Below are 23,099 nucleotides of genomic sequence, written 5' to 3'. Positions count from 1 at the left end.
TTGGATCTTGAGTTGCCTTTCTTCAATCTAAATATTTTACAAATCAGAAAAAAATCCTGAGCCCATTGAAATACCTGCATTTCAGAAAGAGAAGGTGTTTGCAAAGATTTTACAGTATTACAAAAGCAAAGGAAGTAAGATTTATTGTGGAATGAATTGTTACTTTTTCATGTTCTATTACATAGAAAATGCAGACTTAACTGTTTGGGGATATAGTCATCGTGTAGTGCTAATGAGAATAATCAAGACATACTGTGTCATTTTCAGGGAGGAGGCAAAGCATACTGAAAAACAAATTTGCAGTTGAGAACTTTTACTGTCAGCTAATGGGATACTTGGAAATACCATAGAAACATTAAAAATATCCTGCAATCCAACTTTGCATCTGTACTTATTTGAACATAACTTTTAGGGGGTAACTGATATTCTCCTTGGTTTCCTTATTGACAGATTGATTAGAACCAATAATTACTTGTTATTCATGTGGGCTTTATTAAAATTATTTTATTTACTTTATTTCCGATTTGTTGCTTTCAAAAATTTCTATTTATATGTAAATAACATTTTCATTAAAATCTTAGTTCTTCTTTCTTGTACCTCTCTGAAGCATTTGAAATTTTTGTTGGAAAAGAGTTTAAAATAGTTTTTTAAGGCAGTAGAGGAGAGGATGAACTTCTGGAGTACAGACTTTAATTACAGATGGGGTTCCTGTAGGGTATCTTGAGGGCAAACTGGTGGGTTCATTCTTTCACAAGTTGTATGGGCCCCAAAGCTGTTTGCACTTAGTGAAGAAAAGCAGAATCTGGTTTTACAGCCTGGGCAGTTTTTGTGGACAGATTATTTGCAGTCCAGTATCCTGCCTGCATGGCTGGGGTGGATTCATTTCCATTCAGTTTCCAGTGATTTCTACAAATAGCCCAAATCTCACATCAGGGAGAAGGGGGGTGGGTCTGATGTTTATTAAACAATGTTTGAAGCAGTAGTTGAACATAAGCATTGTTCTTTCTGTTAATTCACAGAATTAAATTAATGCTATAGCATAGTTTCTTGTGTCTCGCTTGCCATGAGAAATAATTTTCTGCTACAAATCCTAGAGAAACTAGTGCTTGTAAAGGCATGCAAGTTTCCTATAAAGAATACCGTAAACAACTGTGAATGCAAAAATCCTTTTAGTTCATGGAAATTTTTATTCCATTTTGACCTTGTGAACAAACAGCATAAAACAGGGTTGCAGATCTAACACAGAGATATATTTGGATTGCTAATTATAAAGAGATGTAAAACATTAATTCTTTTCAAAACTGTTCAACAGTAAACTCAAAATATGGGAACAGCTTTTCTGGTAGGTTTTTTTAGCCTTGAACATTGATATGTTTTGTATAGCTGCACTAGCACCAAATTAACAAATAGTAAAGTAAGACATAGTCGTGACATGTTTAATAATTTCCAGCATAAAGATTGTGAAATAAGATAAGTACAGTTCTGCAGGCAAATGTATTTGGACATAATGCAGTGTCGAGGTAGAAGGCAGTAACGGAGAGGAAATGGAGAGTTGATTGTTCCTGTAACTCCAATATCCATTAAAAGTTAGTTACACAGCAGGTGGCAGTTTGGGTAAGTATAAAATTAATGTTTTGAAATAAATAGCAGCTGGATGACCTGGGATGTCAGGACTCTAGACGAGGGTGTATGTTTGTCAATATATCCTACATGTCTTACAGACTCCTCAGGGACCAGGAAAAGATACAATTTCACCTCTTCTGTGCCAAAACATTTTAATTATATCTTCTTCCAAGTACAGCGGTTCAGTAACCAAGGAGCTGACATTGATGCATGTGTTGATAAAGCTGCAAACATTCAAAATGAGATTAACAAAGATTTTGAGGAAAGGGTGACAGCTAATTTTGTACAGTATTTTGCATCTAATTCAGGTCAGTGTAATGATAGAATATTTTATAACTGCTGTGCCTTCTAGAAAGACTTTTATTATGCTTTGTGTATTTAAAGATCTGTGTATATGAATGTACAGTTCTTTATACATCATTCAAGCAGGTTATAACTTCTTTATTGAACATCTATTGGTTGTAGCTGTAAAAAGGAATAAATTTAAGCATTTAGAAGCAATTTTACATATCCATCTGCATTAGTCACAGTAATAAGTTCCTTTTGTCTAATTTACCTTGAAAATACTGACTTCAGATGTGAAATGTAATCAAAACTACCATGCACTTTTTGTGGCGTTGCTCAGTATTTGCAAAAAAAGTGCATGGAAAGTTATAGTAAATTTATTTAAATAATCAAACTGTAGTTTCTTTGTATTATGTGCAGTCTTTTGAGAACATCTCAGTGTATTTCTGCTCCATTCTCCTCCTTGTTTGAAGGTAACGCACATTCTTCCACTTCTTTTTGTTTGTGAAATTTTCTCCTTTTTTTTATCTACTCTGTTCTCCATCTGCTTTCACTTTTGTTTGCTTGGGCCGTCTCTCATCCCAACTTGATAATGAGGAATGCAGTGTGACCCTGACCTCTATCAGCCCATGCATGACCTTCTGACTCGCCCACATAACCTTTGACCTTCTCTTTGACAGCTTGATTAATTACCCTGTGTTATGATTTATGAGTAAGTGCTATGTAAAAATAATAGACAACAGGTGGTCCTCTAAAATCTTTTTGTGGTACGTTTTCTTTTCCTGCCTAACCTGATGAGCTGTTTTAAGTTTGGAACTTAGCGGGACAATGTGTGTTCGGCAGAAGCATGGTATTTTTACACACTTGGACACAGTGCTGGAATTCAGATGGCTGAGGTATATCTGGGATGGAAATATCACAGTGTTAGCACGGTGCAGTTGCCAAAATGTACATTGGGTGGAAACAGAAAGCGGAATCAACTGACATTTCAGGCGTTTCAGTCACAGGTCATGTCTTGAGAAAATTGCTCAAATAATGGAGGGGGCATTTTTCAAGCTGAGCTGCATCTCCAACAGCTATGTTTACTTTAACGCTTCACTAGTGACTTCTGATTGGTTGTCATGACCTCATCTTGCTGTTGCACCTACAGTGTCGCAATAGTGACATAGATGTACCCTTCTCACAGTAAAGATGGGAAATGAACAGAGCATACTTCTTTTAGAAAAATTAATGGACATTGCTATGTCTGTTTTAACCACAGGCAGGTTTAAGAACAGATGCTTTGAGTTGCATTTCCCCAAGGAATTAGTTCTGGTCTTGCTGCCAACGGTCCAAATAGAAACCTGAACTTAAAAATTCAGGTTGATCACGCATAGGAAAATGATGTCTTTGAAATCCTCTCTCACAGTCCAAAAAGATAGTTACATAGGTCAAACTCTTACTTCTCTTGTCACATATTGTGTCCCACCCTGGTGGATTAATATGCAGATCTGAATGGTTTCAGCTCATTACTCATGTGCCAGGCAGGTGAGATTTCAAACAATTTGAAATTTATGTCAAATTTTTTGAGGTTCTTTTTTTTTAATCTTACCCCCCTTGAACTTCCAGTAAGAGACAGAACTGTCCCATTTCTGGCTCATGTTTCCATTACAATGGAAAAGGCCCTTCTACATTGTTCTTAGTAGTATACGTATTGTAACTGAGGTTCCTGATTCTTTCCAACTCTTGACTTAGCCTGCTTTTCATTTCCATCATCACAATCCTCAACTTCCAGGTGCAGCAACCTGGAGAATGGTAGGAGTTAAATTAAATTTTACTTACCTTGAAGCATTACCAGGTAAGGGGAAGAGATGTTAATCAGGTGCTTTAGTCTGAGACAGAAACTTTAATTTTGTAGATTAGAGGCTGGGAGTTCCATTTGTCAGTGTCTGCCATAATTATAAGGTTTTGCCACAGGTACAATGATGGGTGAAGATTGATGAGGATGAGGGGTTAGTGTCCTTAAAGCTTAAGTTTTTATTGTGAAAAAACTCCTTTGAGAGTGGTTTCTCTGTGCACACTCGTCACACAGGAGAAAACTATTACATTGAAAAGTACTGTTACTATGTTGAAAACTACTATTATTACCTAATGTTTGCATACCACCTAATACCACTGGATGTGGTAAGATTTAGAAACCCTCCTAGATGATTGGTACTTATGTCATAGGTCACTATGTTTTAATAATGATGTAAGCTCATCATGGCTGAAATTGGTATTTTTAGTCACACTGATTTAACAATAACAAAGTAATACATAGTAATAACACATTTAATACTTGCCAGTATGCAGGACTCTATATGGTGAAAAAACGATACAATCCTGCATGCAAATAGGTGTTTCCAAAGAGGACTCTCATTTTAATAGATGCTTTTTAATGAAAGTGATTTTTGTCTATGTTAACAGTTATGCATCTTGTCTGGTATTAAATTTTGCTAAAGGCCTTTTTTAAGATATTAGTGGTCTTGTGTTCTAAAGTTTGTATTGACTTGCGTGCTTCTCAAATTCACTACATTAGAGGTCCGCCTTTGTTTTCATTTTCTGATTGCAGAAAATAGTTATGCCCACATAAATTACATTTTTTTTAAATTAATTGAAGGTAAAAGCCATATTGTTTACACTGATGTTATTTAGAGCAGAGTATTTCTTTTCAATAGAAAATGCTCAGATAAAGGCTGAATGAGAGAGGTTGTAATTGGCTATATTTTACCAGTAATTTTGGTTTTCTATATTGATTTTTATGTGTTATTCTCAAATCTTCTTTCTGGTGCCATTGTTTTCTTCTTGAAATTTAGAATGCAGTAGTACAAGGGAAAGGGAGATACACTGTATCATGTAAGCAAAACAGTCCAAAAAGAGATAATTTTCCAAAGTGAAAGACTTAGGCTTTCCCATAATAGAAGGGGGAAAAAAAATCATAGTTTAGTTACTACTTAATTACTTTAATTCTACTGTCAGGAAAGGCCTGCTATTTGGGAGATATTGTGAAAACATGTAAAGGGAGTCATGTTACACTGCTTAAAATATATTTAATAAAAATCCTTTAATTGATTTATAAAATAGTAAATTTAAAAATAGAATCATATTTCATCTGTTGATGTCGACGTGAAAAATTGACATTGTGTCCTCATAAAATGGGACAAATAAGTAATGTAATTTTAAGATACATGATCAATAACTTAGACAAATTCCACTTCTCTGATGATTTCTGTGACTGTTTTGTGATCAGGTTGAAATGCATGGAGTTTCAAACTTCTAGATCGGTAGTGAAGACATGAATTTTGCATTTTGCATTGCGTAGAAAACAAAACAAATCAATATACAGAACATCTCTGCTCAAAACCAGCAGGTCAAGAAGATGAAGAACCCCAAATCTACTAGCCTGCAAGTACTGCAAAAACTCCAGCAGTAGCAGGCTCAAAAAATATCCTTTCATCTGAGATGTGCAGTTTAGGAAGGTTTGTAAGCTGCATTCTTCTCCGTGATGAAGTTTGGGCTTTGAAATTTTCCAAGCTGTAAAATTCATGTGCTTACAGTACAGCATTGTGCATTAATAGAGCCAGGCATGGTGTGGATAGATTTTAAAATTTGTCTTTCACTTTCTGTTTTCTTTCACCCTTTCCCTATTATTTATTTATATTTTTGCCTGTTTGTTTATATTTATCCCAGTTGAATTCATGTCAGGCAGGGCAGGGCAATCATGTGACAGGAGACCCCTTATGGTGCTGCATCTAACAAGGAGACAAGTTTCTCTTTGGCCTGTTGTGACCTTTTTTGACTACATCACTTATGCCAGAGGTAGTATCCTGAATGCCTCTATTTCACCCTGTTTAGCAGAGTGCAACTGTGCCCTTTAACTTGGTTTTTGGTGGGAGGAGAAGCTCCAACAGACGTTGGAGAAGGGCACAAGGATAAGGGGTAGGACCTCCCTTTGGATGTGATTTTGATAGCTAGTCAAGTATGTCCAACTGTAGAAAATCAGTGAGTGACAGTCTGTCTACCTGACAGTGGCCACAATGAACTACACAGTTTGTGAATGGCTCTACAGATTAGAATAAAGCAAGCCCAAATGAAGTATCTTTTGTTGGGGTGCACTTGGTTTGCTCTGGGCAGCTAGGTATGGGGAACCTCTTTTGATCCTAATGCCAGGACCGTGTGCAAAATGAAGCACCAAGTGAGAAGCTGGAATAAAGCTGTTCCATTAGATAATTAATATAGATGTTTCTGAAAAGTAAGTATTTATTAAAATTTACTTCTAAAGGATAGCTTGATTTTGACTGGGAACTCATGTCAATTTTAGGGACACATCTGTTAAATGCACATGCTTATCTTTTCTCCCTTCCCTTTGCAATTATATCTTCCATAAATATTATTATTTTTTGTGATTTTCCATCATTTAAAAATCATAACATTTTATTGGCTGATTTATTCAAGATTTGTTTCTCATTCATAATTTTTTTTTCCAACCAGCTCATTCTCTGAGGCAAAAAAATGTACCTTATCTGTTCAAAAGCATCCTGCAGGTCACAAATTTGCTCTGCATTTGTTAAATATACAATATAATCCCAGTGAACTTTTACAGCAGATTTAAAGATGCACTAAAAAGGCTGACCCACCTTAAGGAGTTGACTTGTAAGCAACACCACTGAATCAGTTTTGGTATTGATTAATTGTTACCACTGCTATTTGCCTCTGCATGGTATGCTTACTGTCAGCTAGACAAAAGGTTTTACTGTTTTAAAATGTGGTGAATAATTTTCACATGCTTTCTTTAATGTATCTATCTTTATATATAAAATCTCTCAATCCTTTTTATTTTAAAGGTTTTTACTGGGCATAAAGCTTTTTATTCATTATTGTGTAGAGTTCTTAAAGCAACATTTTGCTTTCAGTTCCTGTATTGTTTTCTGAAAAAGTCATATAAAGTGCTTATGAATAAAACAATATATTAAATTATTTTAAAGGTAAAACAGGCAACTTTTCTGACTGAGGGATGTGTTATCAGCATAAGTACATGCACTGATACATATTCACACATCAATATCCCTTTAATGACAGAATATTCGTAAAAACCCTTCTATAAATGATGTGTGAAGTTGCTGAAATAAATAAAAAAGTTCTAAAGACCATTAAAGTAAATGCAAAGCATTTTCAAGCATTAAATTCCCCTTTTCACATTTCTTCTTGTTTGTGTGTGTGTGTGTGTGTGTGTGTGACTCTCTTTTAAAACAGGAAGGCTATGGTGTAATAGTTCTGAATCCCAATGAGAACTATATTGAAGTTGAGAAGACAAAAGCCCAAATACAGCTGTCTTCTGATATCTCAGATGAACCTGCAGAAAAGAGAGAAAGAAAAGATAAAATCCAGAAGGAAACAAAGAAGCGACGTGACTTCTATGAAAAGTATCGAAATCCACAAAAAGAAAAAGAAACTATTCAGATCTATATTAGAGTAAGTTTCTTTTGGTTTTGTTTACCTTTCTTTATTGATGCATACGTATGTTTACTGCCTATATTGGCTAATAAATAGCATGCTTTGTTAAGAACAAATACATTACTGAGATGGCATTCAAGAGTTTATACAGAGTTCCTGACTCTTTATTCTGTTGGTATTTTTGGTTATTTATTAATAATGATGTTTTGGAAGTGTTAGAAAATTTCTTTCTAATTTCAAAGGGAAACTTCAAATAAACCCCAGAGGAACTCACTGGTGTTATCAAGAAAGAAATTATTTAAGAAAGACTTTCTAAAAACCATTTTATAAACAGAGGTATTCATAAGAAAGACTTTGTAGTGAAGCTTAGGCAACATACTACCTTCACATGTCATGTATGCATTTATTGTATTATGAATGCATACATGACGTGTATGCATTACATGGTAAGCAGTAGTTAGAGCCTGATAGTTTTTATCACCTGCCAAATCAATAATGTATTGTGGAAAATAGCAGTGTTCATCTTGTGTGGTAGCAAATTTACCCTGTAATGTATTGTTTTTATATGAGCAGCCATCCATTTTGAGCTAAACTTTTGAAGGCATTTAAAGGAGGAAACTTGCTAATACATTAATAAATATTTAAGCTAGAATAATTTGAGAACGGTATGATGAAGAAACTCTGTCTCTTGCCCTTTTCTGACTCAGTGAACCTTTGCACTTTGTAATGCTACCAGCATGGGATTATTATAACAGTGCTACCCGAGGATTTCTAATTCTGCAGGGGGCACAAACAATATTACTTGCACATTGGCGCATTCTGATTCATGTACATACTATGCATTATACATTCCAAACTGAGTCATACAATTTCCAAAACCCTTATTATGAAAGTTAACATTTTCATTCAACAGTAAAACACATCAGAAACTCCACAGTGAAGGTAAAACAATAAAAATGTATGTCATTGTGGTGAGAAACAGAGAAAAATCCAGTAAGGTACATGTTAGAATCATCTTAAATTTTAATATGCCTCTGCTAATTTTTTTTTAACATAAAAATTTTTGGAGAAGAAATATAACGGTGCTGGCTAGTTAAAATGGTTAGTAACTTGGATACAAGATTGTCGCTAATGTCATAAATATTTACTGTCTTTTGAAAAATACCTGAGTATGGGAAACAAAGGAATGCATATATATATTCAAAGCCACAAACAAGGCACTGTGTTTTCTGTTTGCAGCTGTTTTATAAGATGTTATTCTACCCACTAGCCAAACCCTCCTTCTTAAGAGGGGCAACTAGTTTTAACTTAAGGTTCATGAGAATCCAATGGACAGTGCTGCTGTTTTGTCTGAAAAGAGGTCTAGTCAGCATACAGGTTAGTGTTCCCTTGTTGAAAGTGAACCTTTTTTTCATAACCTTTTTAGCAATTCTACCTTCTCATGACTCTTGCCTCATGAGGCGTGAAATTTGGTTTCAGGAGTTTTGCCCCCCCCCCCCCGAAATATAAAATATATTGTTCCATCCCATTTTCCTTTCTGCACAGCTCCATGCCTTAAATATGACTGTTGATGTTTGCTTTATTTGATTTTCTTCAAATTGGGGCAAGTAGTATATGTTTTAGTGAAAGTTTTTAGTGAAAGTGTGGATGGTGGTCTCCTTCCCCAGACCAATAAACTGAAATTGGGTTTTCTGATGAGCTTGGTGTTGTATTCTGAAATTATTATTTTGGGGTTTTTTTATTAGTAGACTTCAGTACGGATGGTTTTTTGAAACAGAAAGAAAAATATGTCTGCTTTATTGTATTGCAGGACAAATCAATGCGATTTCCTTGCTTATCAATTTCTGAAACAAAACTGGACCATCAGTAGGGTTCCATTTACTCTGTTGGTCAGAACTGCTAAGTCTCTAGGTGGTTGCAAGAGGTGCAATGCCATATTTGCCATTTTCTTGCCCCCCATGCTTGAGTCCATAGGATTGCTCTCTGCCTTCACCCACGGACTTACCTCCGCAGGCTGATGTGTTGGTGCTGGTTTGGGGTGATCTCAAAAGGCAATTCAGATACAATCTGTATAGTATAGCATACATTTGACTCGCTAGGCTCTTAAAATAAAACATGCCATCACTCAACAGAGATATTTAAGGATGGGATATGATTTGTAATGATCTCATCAAAGAGTTTTGAAAAACCTGAGCAAGCCTTATGTCAACTTTGCCAAGTAGGAAAAAGTATGGATAGACTGGATAAAAAACTTCCTCACAGGAAGGCTTTAACTTATCTAGCATGGAAGGAAAAACATGGTTGTGTCAAATATGCTGGAGAAATTGTTTCGGACTGTTAAGCAGAAGGAATAAATATCCTCAGTTATGTTCTCATAAGGTCACTGAGATCTGTTGTGATCTAATGAGGAAATGCTATTTGAACAAATTAAAGCTGTCTGGTTGACGTTCCCACTTGTGCAGCTAGATTTTCAAAGAACCAGAGAATTAGAACTCTTCCTTGGTAATTATGTTTAAGTATTTTCTTTATTTTCATAGGGAAAAAATAGCTGGGCAATTCAAGAATATGTAAAAGCTGAATCTCAAAATACAAAATATCAAACTGCATTGTATTTTTGTACAAAAATGAGTATAAATAAAAACTACTATGGCAGTGTGTAATGCATTAAGCATACTGCTCTTGAAAGATCAAAGTACTTACTGTTTCATGCTGGAAGTTTCCTTAACTATGAAATAATGTACTTTCTGGCATACATTATGGCTTGTTAAAGGAACTGATTTGGTCTGGGTAATAAACATCATGTCAAACATTATGGCAGGAAAACCTGCTTAATATGTTTTGCAATAAGACAGATTTTTTTGTTCTTGAAAACATCTGCCAACTGAATTCACAAGTGAAGACAGAAAATGTCATCAATTCTTTAACATTCTTGTAAATTTTATTTCAATTTTAGCAATGCAAACCAGGAAAAAAACTTTTTGATAATCAGCACTGACTATAATACTTTTATGGAATGATTAAACACAAGCATTTTACTTTTATATAATGTGCTAATGAATGCATATGAATTTTAATACTCTTACTGTTCAGATTTTAACAAGCATATTGAAAGATCATTTTAAAAGCATCTGGTTTTTAATGTGTTGAGTGCAGGATTGAGTAAAATAGCTAAATATGTACATACATCCTTTTAAAAAACATATTTCTATCCTTAGTTATAAGCATTACCATTTTTTCTTAGACCACCAGAGGCTGCTCTGTACATATGGGCTAATGCTTTCCCCCCAGAAAGTTCCTACCCTAGCCAGCCTTCATTTGTTACTGAAGTGAACTGAGAATATGTTGCTCTCTAACCTTTTTCTATGGAAACAGATCATGCATGCTTAAATGTGGCACGATCATTTCTTCCATTCTCAGCCATCTCCCATTCCCTACAGATTTTCACACTGACAGTGTCTTTTCAATGTTAGAAAATACTTAAAAATGTAATTAGTGTTTTCCCTCTTCTAAACTGCATTCACCACTTAAACAAGCATACTAAGTGGATTCTGAAATGTTATGTAAAAAAAGTATAAATTGCATAATTTCATAGTAATTTGCAATAATGTTGTTGCCCCAACAGCTGAGGGATATCAGAGGCAACCAAGGAAGACGTAGGAAGAATTACTTTTATCAGACCAACTCATGGGGTCAGGTTTTGTGAACAAAAGGGATAAGCCTTTCCAAGGTCTGTATGCTAGGAATTTTGTCCTTTTTTTTCCCCACTGAGCTTATCTGCTTGAATAATTCTTATTACAAATATTATTTTTACTATAGCACAGTCTATAGCAGTGCCATTTCTGTTAACTGCATATTAATGAAATTAATTTTGAATGTAGCATACTTTTCAGAAATAATTTTTCCTATCTTCTGTGAGAGATTAAGTAGGAAAAGGTCACGTGCAACCAGTTAATCTGTTTTACTAAAAATTGATACATCTGGAAAATTTGTGTCAGTATCTAGGAAAAATTGGTAAAAGGCATGGTAAAAGTTGTTTTAATACACAGTTAAGTAAGCAGTGACCATTGGCAGACAGGAAATCCTGGCAAGCATGCAAGCACAGTTGTGCCATTTCTGCTCATTGTTCGGTGTGGCTGATGTGAAGCGCAGCTTGATTGGAGGTCACGGCAGAGTGTCTGCTTTTGTGGGATGACCTTTCAGAGCCATGGATTTATTTCACACTGAGGACTGAGCTGTTTCCCAACATAGCCACAGTCCCACCAGCTGCCAGCTTCACCCTGTGACTATCTCTGGGCCAATGACCTACCCTCTGACTTGGCAAGGTGCACACCTGCTCTTGTCCAAAGCCTGTGTGACTACATTAGCCTGCTGCTGAGACAAAGCTAATAAGCTGTTTATTCCACCAGAGACAAAATTACAAGCTCTGGGCGAACAGCTTTTGAGAGGTAAGGGACATGTTCAGCACAGTGAATGTCTGTGGCAAACGTGGGTGTCAGGACTTCAGCCTCTAGAGTCTCATGCTGTTGTTTTGTTTCCCCTTCTACAACAAACAGTGCCTGTTTTGTTTCCCCTTTTACAACAGCCAGTGTTACTTTATATATACACATCTGAAATACCACATGATTTTACTCTGCCCACTTTTAAAACCTGTTACTTCCTTATGTTCTTGAGAAGTCTCCTTCACCTGTAAGCAACAGCAAAATCAAGTGCTGATAGTAAAAAGCTCCTAAGAGCTGCCTAGAAACTACCATGGTGTTGTTCTTGCCCTGTGTAGTGCTGGACACTGGGCATTCAGAGTTAAGAAGGCACTGCAGTTCAAGTGCTGAACATAAACGTGCAGTGACTTTTGAGTGCTCCAAGAACACCTTGAGAGATATGGTCTTGCAGAACCTGTGTCACTAAAGACCTGCACCACCCTGGGCCAGCAGCTGGAAGCCAAACATCTGCCATGACACTTAGCACCTGCAATTAGGCTACCACATCATTCCTAAAATGTCAGATAAGCTTTAAGTTTTTACAGTAGTTTCTGTAAATCAGGAAGAATATGTGTCATGTGTCATTCTACAGATACTGCAATGAGCAGGCATCTTATATTAAATAGCTAAACTGTGGAGAATTTAAACTAGTGTTCAATAATTTATGCATAGGCTTTTTAGCATGAGAAGCTAACTTAGGTATTTTTAAAAATCATGAGATTATAAAGAATTCTTATAGTAAGTTTTGCATTTACTAATCCTGGAAAGTTTTATTTGTCTTCTTTTCCATGAGTGACTGAGAAATCAGAGACACAGATAGTCAGTGAAGGGAAATTCTGTATCTCTTCAAGAACACCATTGGCTCTTCTCTCTGCTATACCCTCTCTTTGTTCTGCATTTCACAAGTATGGTTTAATCAAATAAAAGGAATAAATCAGGACCATCTAGCTTTGGTGTCTTTCAGACATCCATTACATGATGCTGATAAAGTGTCCATTGTTAGATCCAGCTCCTAAAATGTGAGGCAAGCAGTGTAAGTTTACAAAAGAAAGAACCAGCTTGCATCTCTCCTCCCACCACGAGCTGTATGGTGCTGAAAAAAGATTATCGCTCACAAGTCAGAAGAGTCTTCCTTCTTCTCAGATGGCATTCAGGCTCATAAACGTGGCCAGTATGTGGGGTGATGGTGAAGAAAATGGCTCAGCACAATGCAGACGTACTTGTTGAAGGCAAAAGTGAATAAAATCAACTCAAACATCTTGAACTCTGATACTGCCTGGTTTTGATTGTAAAGTGACTGCAGTGAAGGACTGCAAAGACCTTCTAGATCTTCTGGGCCAGTGCAAATTGCACTTTGCCGGTATCCTTTATCATTTATCTAACAGAGGGCAAGGATTTTAGCTGCTATCCAAAAACAAGGTTAATATTCTCTAACTGTGGGAACTTAGGTTAAGGGGAATATCATGCTTCTGCCTTATCTCTTCAATTTAAGCAATGCAACCTTGCCCGTAAGTCAACCAAAAGAAAATGTTTAAAAGACTGTAGCCAATGAGTCAAGCCTCAATCAACTCAATCAACACCAAAGAAACCATTCTCCACATGTTTAGGTAGTTTACCAGTAAACAAATAACTTATTCCAAAAAACATCCCTTCAAGACTATCACAATTAATTTTAAATCCAGTAGACTGTTAGAGTGTTTAAATTAAATTTCTCCCTAAAGCTCCTCATGAACCTCAAGAATTAGAAATTCTCAGCTCAGTGAAGATAAATTTTTGTATAATATTTAATCTTCCTAAGTCAAAACAAAATAAAGATGAGATAACAGATGTAATCCCAAATTACATTATATATAAAAATGTTAAAAAAAATCACAAAAAATATCACAAAATACCCATCCTTCAAAAAATTCAAAAATATCCATGTCAGTAAACAGTTTCTCAAACACAATCTTTACCTCCCTACACACAAGTAGAACAACAAAACATACATATCAAAATTTTTTACAAACATTTACTTCATTAAGTGTTCCTCAAAAACTCAAAACAAACAATAATCCAACTTATAAAAAACAAACCCTTAATACAGTCTTAAAAAATTAAACATCAGTTTAGTTTAGTTTAGTTTCTTTTTAGTTTAGTTTTTTATTAGACTTAAAAATACCTTACAACACAATGTTATTAGCCATTTTTGTGCTGTTTTCACACATGCGAAGTCTAGGCACAGACAGTGTACTAAATTTTGATAAGATAACAATAAACAGAAGCTAAAGACCAAAAAAGTCCAATACATCTCTCGTTCCTAACACAAAACTACTCCTAGAGGGTCTCCCCTGCCAGGGGAGTGCCCAAAGAGCTACCCAACTTAAGGCCTACAAACTCGTATCTAACCTTCTGCACACAGTTGCATGTTTTGCTACAAGATTTCAGTGTTTTTGGTAAAATTGGCAGAAGAAGTTTAGCAGGGGCTCAAGTGGCAACATATACCTTTTTGTAAAACTTGAAAGTTCCTCACATGTTTTTTTCTTGGGGTTTGGTCAGCCATATGACACTTGATATAGTGAGAGGTGATAAAAATTAATTTCTAAGATACATATTTGTAGATATCTTAAGCTGAAGGGCATTATTGCAAAATAACCCTTTTCTTTGGAGACATGCGACCCCACTGAATCCCTCTAGAAATATTTATGTGTTTTAGAGAGGAGGATATGAGGGCTGTACTGCACTGCGTGGAGATCAGAAAAATATTTGTGGAGTCTAGGAACTGAATGTCAGCAGACAGGGAACTAGGGTGCAGGATGCACAGTAAGTTCAAGGATGTTCTCACCTCATCTGCTCCAGAAAACAAAGTGTAAATTCAGGAAAAAATATGAAAGGGGGAAAAAGTTAGCTTCTGGGATTAAGTTAAATCTGGTGGTTCCTGTGTAGGCTGCCTGGCTGCCTGCAGCAGTGACAGCTGCCAAGGGGACTAGAAATAGTGGAGGAAACAGAGGCATGGAACAATGTAGAATAAGCTGCCCAGGAAAAAATGCTGGTTCTACCCTGCAATTCATAGGTGGCTGAAATTTGAAAAAATTAACTATTATAGCAATTGATCAATTAATTCATTATTAAAATCCTTACAAGTTAAGGATTTTACTAACCAAAATCCTTACTGTTTGTGAATTTATATATTGTGTGATGTTATTTTGAATTATTTACATCTTGAACAACAAGGTTGATCTTTTTTAATCAGCTTGTTGCCATCACTCTGCAGGCAGAGAAATATGCTTTATTGTGAGTCTTTAGAAGAACTGTCCTTTTGTTCTTGCTATGCCTTAGTGAACTCTGTATCAGATCAGCACACCCCTAGAATTAGGTTTTACCAACTTCAGAGCCATTAACTTTATTTCAATAGTGTCCAGGCAGAATTCATTCCTAGTCTGTTTTACCATTTATCTCCAGCCATTAATTCATCTAAATTTTGAGAAATGTTCCCATTCCTCTCTCAGCTGAATCCTTATTTTTTTCTCTATTTCTCTGGATAAAAGTGGATTCTAAACTGATCAAAAATGCTTTTGTCTTTTGTGGTCAGTGTTGTTGGTAGCAGGTTTTCTCCCCTGAATGGGCTGCATGCTGTTCAGACACATTGTTCTACACTTTTGTTGTTTAACAGTTGATTCTCATTCTCTTTCTCTGTCCTTTTTGATCAGTGCTTTGCAAGAATGAATTTGTCAATACCCAGTGAGGTATATTTTGTATATTTTCAAGTAAAACTTGAGTTTTTATTTGTCTTCCCAATAGATGGCACTGCTTGTAGAGAATACTAAGTAAAGTGAGCATTTAGAATTATGAAGAGTTGTGTGTGTTGAGGAGACCAAGGATTTTCTGGGCTCTTAAGCAGCACTTGGCGATCTTCTTGTCGGGTACTTCTAGCAAAAACATGGCATGAGAAAACTATCATGCAAGTACATGTGCAAGTGTGTGCAAACAGGCACTACCTACACCAAAGCACACAAAAACTACTCATATTCTTGCATGTTTGGTGTCCTCTAAACTGCATAAGATGGCCTCTGACTTAATGCAGGCTATAACAGACATGGGATACATGAGACTGGAAAGTTTTCTTTTTCCCAAAAGCAAAAATTTAATCAGTGTATCCAGCTATATAATACAGCAAGAAATTTAAAATTTATTTAGTTCAGGCAATACAGCTGGTACTCCATAAGCATCTGCAGTGTGCTCTTTTGCACTGGTGTTTCTTTCCAGGATGTTTCTTCATTCCTATCTCCTATCTTTTCCACCTGCTGTGTAACTGAATAATCTGATTTCATGGATCTTACCAGTTCAGCCTATGCCCTTTAAAAGTGGGCAATTACCACTTAACTGTGTCACAACCACTCTGTTCTTAACCTGGGAAAAGACAAGCTGTAATTGCATGTAGACATTAAGATGACAGATATTTATATCTTTGGGATCTGGTTTGCTGAGGAATTCTTTTGAATTTATCAAATAAAGTAATGAAGAAATTTAGCAAAGCTTAGGCTGACTAAGTAATTTTGAAAGATTTCTAGGTGTGACCTTAGGTTTCAACGCATCACTGCCTTCACACATTCCATTTTGTAGCACATCTCCCTACTTCTCTACCTACTCTGCTTTTCATGTTTGAAAAATGAACAAACACATTTGATGACAGGACTGTGTTATTTATCATGTGTCCCTTGCACTGGTTGCCAAAAAAAGGTAGGCTTACGTTTAATGACTGTTGATTACCTTTAAATCCATTACCAGTGAAGACTGTGTGAAGTTCTCCTCAGTGAGTTATGTCAAGCTTTCAGATGCTGCATGGTGCTCTGACTGCATGCAGATTCTGAATGCATTGCCTTAAGTGAGCAAATGAATTATGGCTGTGATAGATCTTAAAATAACAGCATTTGATTTGATTTAAGACCACTTGTCTTAATACTTTTCTTCTGCTATTTGCTGTAAGTCCATTGTATTCTTTTACCATTTCCTTTTCCTTTTTGTTCTGAGCTACTCTAGCTGACTTATAGAGTTCTGATGCATAAATTTATTTTTCTCTAGTGGGTGCCCAACAGTGTTGTCACTGGAGCAGAAGTTGAGACATTATTGTTACTTTGTTACACTGGTGGTAAATAACTATGACATCATTTTCTAAGAACACCAAGAATAAAGCTGTTTCTACCCAAAGATAAAGTGTCCAGGCAGAGTTCAGCTTTACTAGACTATCAAAGACAGATGGCAAAAAATGACCACTGCCTCACTTGTACTGTGAGTCCACGGAGCATAAAAAAGTTGGAAAGATAATGTTATGGCATGGAAGTAAGATAAATTATTTCACGTCCAAAGTGCTGTAGTTGTCTTCAGGACTTCTCTGGAGTGTGCGCAAAGTCACTCTCCCTCAAATGCCTTTGAATCAAGGTTGGGGAGCTTTCACAGTGTATGTTTCTACACTTCGGTGACACTAGAACTACAGAGCTCCCACTTTCTTGCTTTTGTTGGAAAGTATGACGTATGGCTGTTGTGACCAGTCCTGGCTAAAAGTGCTTTGAGCATAGTTTTGGACTAGGTGACCCTCAGATGTTCTGTACAGCTGATGTAGTTCAATGATTTGACATTATGAAGTTTCACCTCAGCCCTCAAAGAAGTATTTGATCTATGAGTAGACTTTGTGGACATTGTGAAGAGAGGCAAATTTCTGTTTCAGAACATTTAGTACTATTGAGGTTGTGGTTGGCCATCCACAATAGGACAGTAGGGTAGGTGATTTAGACCAGAAGCTTACCAAGTGATCAGCATGGTTAAAACAATGTGATCTTGCACAAGTACTGCTACAGAAATGCATCTTGAAAGATATAATCCCCTACAGACAAGCACTGATATTTCTTGGCATTTTTAACACTGGGGTGTTGAGCAAATATTCATGATTTCTTCAGAGCTCAAGAATTTCCCCAAGACAGATTATTATATCGAATTAGCCTGAAGGACATTCAACCAGAACAGCAGTAGGAGTTTTTTCACAGATGTCCAGATGTTAGAGGCATGACCATTCTGGAATAATGGGGAGGATACAAGTAGTGCCCACATCCTTCCTACTTCCTCTCCTTCGTTATATTTTCAGGAGGATTTTGTCTGCATTGCTAATTTGAGTCTCCAAGATTTAAATTTCAACCATAAAGCAGTTCTTGAGTTTCAGAGTAAAAACACCCTGTTACATGTAAATAGATCATTTACAAAGTGCATGTTTAGAAATGGACAGACATGACAGAACTAAGAAGTCTGTACTTTATTAAAGTATTAGAGAAGAGTGGTTTAATTAAGCCTGTACACAACTACTTATTAGAAGACTTTGTCTAGACTGCTATTTTCAAGGTGAAACCAAAGCTTAGCTGCAGGCCTATGCATTGCCTACTAGTTGCTTTGAAGCCCCTGCACATAAACGCTGCTTCTCTTCATCTCTTACACCTGTGGCCATATTAATGAAGAGTTACAAATTACTTAAGAAACTTTTGTCCAGTTTTGTGTGAATGCTGGACCTCCAAACAAGTCCATGCTGCTTGGGTCATTGCACTAGGATACACTGAACATGATCACAGGAATTTCCAAGATGCCTGGTACCTGGCCACTGTGAGTCCCTACCATTCATTTTCATCTTTATTACTTAACAAGATTTAAGGTTTAGAATATATTTGTATAGAAACATTTGCTCTAATAGAGGTAACAACAAAAATAGAAAAATACGTTAAACATAAATTGTTAAACAGTACTCTGCTGCTCATTATAAGACCTGTCAGAGCTCTTCCAATGTCTCAGTTAGCCTGAAGATCTGGTTAATCAGCTTCTAGAGAGCAACCAGGACTAGAGACAAGTTACCCAGAGACTTATTTGGGTTACAGCTTTAATGCTGGCACCATGAAGGACAGATCCTACAGCTGCCCAGATCCATTCTTCTGCACAATCTCTTTCTTCTCCAACACAGAATGGAGTCTGTCCTTCTTCTATTTTCCTGTTTATCCAAGGAACTTTTGTTAGAATTGTTGTCTTTTTTCATCCTGATGTAATGGTTTTAGCAAATTCGAGATGATAAATGTCATAGGACTAATCTGTAAGATGGACATAGGCATCAACATACAGAGGAGTTAAAAAAAAGGAACTAAAAGAACAGAATTTTTTTTCATTAAATCTCAATAAAAGCCTTTGTCTCCAAAACTAAGTAATGGTTTGAATGGGATAAGGATGCAGGTAATCTTTGCCTTAAAATACATCAGACAAATGGTGTTTTCTAATAATGTATTATCATGGCATCAAGATCTGTTTGTGACAGTAACAAAAGTGGCATCCATGTGATTTTTTGAGGGTTTTTCTTATCCCACACAGCAAAATAGGCATAGATTACATATCTTATATAAGATACATATTCACAGAATTTTCAGTTATCTCTGGAATTTCTGTTCTGTTGTTGTTCGGTCTATAATCTCAATAAGACCCCCAATGTTTGGCTTATGCCACCTGAGTTACAAGATTGCTCCCAATTTTCCAGTTAGGTCAACCAAAAAAATTAAGATATGATAGAGGGTCGGTGGAAAAAATTCATATCAAAACAATTGCTCACTATGTCATTATGACAACCTGCTGTAACAAATGTGCTTCTGTTTTAATTTATGACAATTAATTGCTAAAAGTAATTTAATCTGACAGTGGCAAAGTGTTGAAAGAATCCTGAAGATGTCATAAAAATGACCTTTCTGCCCATGTGCAACCAAAATGCCTTTTTTAACAAGGAGGCTCAAAAACAGTACAACTTCTTTTGTACTTTGTTAATTAGTTATTGATTTGAAACAATGCTCTGTGAAATATTGTCAGATTAGCTAGACGCCAGGAAGGTCACAAGTGTGACAGTCTAGTCCTGATAATCTTACGGTTTATAAGAATTCTTTTTTACTTTGAACCTTTTGTTCTGATATCCTGAGAATTACATTTCCTGGCTTTAGCATCTGTGCTAATTTAAAATACAGCCAAGCTGTCTGTTATGTAATTGGATGTTTTGAGTTGTTAAAAAAAATTGCAATGTGTTAGAAGAAAATTGCTGTTGATCTAATATCTAATGATCTTTGACGACAGCAATGCACCACTGCTGCAATGTGAATGGCCTTGCTAATCTGTGTGGAAAAGAGCCTGTTTTAATTAAATAATCAACACGAGGGAATCACAGAGTTCAAGACAGAGGTACGACAGGCAAGTTCTGAGTTGTGTAGCAACTCTTTGGGATGAAAGATCATTTCCTAGGGTACGTTATTGTGAAACAAAAATAACAGAGGTGCATCTGCATAGGAAAGTGAGGAAGCAGAATTCAGGGTTAAATAGCTAAACATAGAGGTTTTCAACTTATTCAAATGAGAAACAACAGAAGATTTAAATCTGAATTTCAGATTGTGTTTGTCTTTAGATAATTATAAGCTAATGACAGTTACTTCAAATACAATTAACTGTAGTCCTCTACATATTAAGGCACTTAGTCAAATCTTTGTAACTTTTGCATTAAGTAGTATATCAGTTTACTTAAAGCACTGAGCACTTTGCTGTCTTTATTAAGAGAAATCAAATAGCTTTGAGCCTGTTAAACCTTTCTTTCACTTAAATAACTGCTCTTGAGTGTAATAAATAGAGATGGAGAAATGAAGGAACAGTACAAAGCAAAGCCATTCTATTTCATTTAATTTGCACAAAAGATATAAACTCTGTAGCAGAGACTTTACAGTTGAGGTTTGTTCTGAAACCATAGCTGTTAATGAAAATACTAATTTGTTACCTTACTTAAATCTGTTGAAGTTTGTGTAGATTCGTTGTTTCCTGTGGTGGAGAAAGCTGCATTTTCTTTGACAAAAATTGTATTTTTCATGAAATAGCATGGTTTAAAAAAAAAAAAAGTCTCTTTCTCATTACAACATATAAACAGATTGAAAGAATAGGATAATAAAATAGGCTTTTAAGTACTATAGGAAATAGAAAAACAACAGTTCTGCATGATTTCCATTAGGAGTCTTTGAATGATTCAAATGCATTCATTTCCAAAGGAATTGCTTTTAGTGTTGAGAAAAATGCATGTAATCATTTAAATGACTGGCATGATCTCTCTGTGTCTTGGGAAGATAGTTCTTTTTATAAAAGTATTGCATTCATTTTTGTTTACTAGCCCTCACAATTAATCTGTTAATTGCCAGAAACATGGCTGCTAAGGAGGATATCTGTGAAGATACAATCTGATGGTTTGTTTAAGAAATACTCTTTTGTTCCCATAATTTGATCGTACAAAAGGCAGTGTTTGTTCATTATGTTATAGGCAGAAATACATTGTGGGCAGAATCTCGATCCCTGAGATTGAGTAGTTTGGAAAGAAAAAAGTACAAGGAAATGTAAAAAAGAAGTAAAATGTAGGTATCTGTAACAGTACTGAAATGCAGCTGCCCCAGTCTTTGAGTATTTTTACCAACTGGAATATCTTTGGCCAAGCTTAAATTAGAATGTGTAAGTCCACCTGCAGAGATTGTCAGATAATGCTTAGATCATCCTGGCATGGGGGTTTTCTTGTGAACTGCACAAGTATTTGCCCATACTTATGGTATGGCTGTGCAGATAGGAATAATCTGAGGAATAATCTGAGGAATCTGAGGTTATTATATCTTTGGTCTGAGGAGTTTCTCCATGCAGGATTTCAGAGCCGATTGCCAGAACATGCTACTTCAAATTCAGCCTTCCTTTGCCTGGAACCCTGCAAATTATATGGAAAAGGGAAAATATACACAAAAATCAAGAAGTCTGTCAGAGGGGTAAAAAGGAAAGCAGTTGTTTTTTTTTCTTAAGTAAAACCTCCTCTGATTAATTACCCTCCTTCCTCCTTTTATTTTCTTCTCCTGCAACTTTTTCATCTCAGTGAGTCAGCAATGTTCTTGTGCCCAGACTAAAAAAGACAAATATCATATTTGTGTTTACTTACGTTGTTTTCTTAATAATAAAATAATTAACTTATTGGTGAAGGTCATAATTAAGAGCCAGTGAGTAACTGATTTTGCCTGATTTTTTCTTGGTTTTGACCTCCTTTCCTGCACTTTACTAGAAGACAGTTGGGTGGTGACTGCAAGACATGCCAGACTCCAACAGAAGTAATAATGGGAAAACCCAGACATGAACAACAGCCTGATAAAATTGTCTTACTCTGGCTGACAAGCAGATACTTTAACCAGGACTGTATAATAATATTTGAGACTTAATTAAGCCTGAAATCCAGGATTTACTTTATAAACAGCAAACCCTTTCAGGTTACAAAGTCACTTGAATTTTCAAATAAGAAGTAAGGAGAGTGTTTGAACAGAGCAGCAGAAGGTATTTGCCATGCAGAGAGGCTGAGTCATTGCAGAGTGAAGGACATGGATAACATTTGCTGCTTTCTTTATTTTGCACAGATCCATGTCCAAACTCACCCTGCTTAACTCTCAGTTCCAATGCAAATCTAAGAAATTCCATCTGCAACACCAGCCTTCTAAAAATGCTCATATATCATATAACATCTACATGCTTCTGATGTGGTGGCACTCTGAAGGCCTCCTGTGAAGGCCCACATTTACCAAAAAGGTAAATGTATTACATCAGCAATGCAATAATACAGCTGAGACCACTGGCACCTCTCTGGAGAGCACTTGGCACTGACAGTGTCTCTCTATGGTTTCAGGGCATTGTTGAGCAGGTTTCAGACCTGTTGAAATATTTTCACTGAAGGCTTGGAGGCAGGGCCTGTAGTCGAAAGAGTGGAAAATGTTTTGATTTCCAGCTTGTTCCTCACCAGGTGGAAGTGGTTGGAGCACCTTGGAAACTCCTGATGAGAGTGGTTTGGGATTTTTTTAATCCAAAAATTGCTCTAGGTTTTTGTTTAGGAACTGTAGTGATTGAGGGTTTAGCTGGAAAAATGCTTTTCTGTCTTGGAGTTGCTTTTTTCTCTTGTGTGCCATAAAGCTGGAGTATAAAGGGGAAAAGTAACTCCCTCCTGCTGCCCTAGCATGTTAGGATCCAAGCTTGCTATGTTGCACATACATATATATATAGCATAAGGCTGAATTTTATTTCCTGACCACTCTCACCAGGGAAAGCCCAGCTTGCATTTAAAGTGGGGAAAGTGGGACAAGATCTGAAGTCATCTTCAGATGACTGTAATTGTGGTGGGAACTGGGGAGAGCAGGAGCCCTGGGGAGGAGC

The 23,099-nt window shown here is 36.2% G+C and overlaps 1 protein-coding gene across 7 annotated transcripts in view; it reads left to right on the top strand.

Annotated features, from left to right (window-relative positions):
- Positions 1-23,099, top strand: part of FAM172A (family with sequence similarity 172 member A) — a 264,470-nt gene that overhangs the window by 130,031 nt on the left and 111,340 nt on the right. For all 7 annotated transcript variants that reach the window (XM_054003613.1, XM_054003615.1, XM_054003614.1 and 4 more), the window contains one exon: positions 7,180-7,398. In XM_054003613.1, coding sequence (XP_053859588.1) covers positions 7,180-7,398 — 219 coding nt within the window. The remainder of the gene's footprint in view (positions 1-7,179; positions 7,399-23,099) is intronic.

Source organism: Vidua macroura, chromosome Z (assembly GCF_024509145.1).
Source record: "Vidua macroura isolate BioBank_ID:100142 chromosome Z, ASM2450914v1, whole genome shotgun sequence".
NCBI lineage: Eukaryota > Metazoa > Chordata > Aves > Passeriformes > Viduidae > Vidua > Vidua macroura.
The sequence above is the reverse complement of the archived record's forward strand: the minus strand, read 5'-3'. Positions and strand labels throughout refer to the sequence as shown.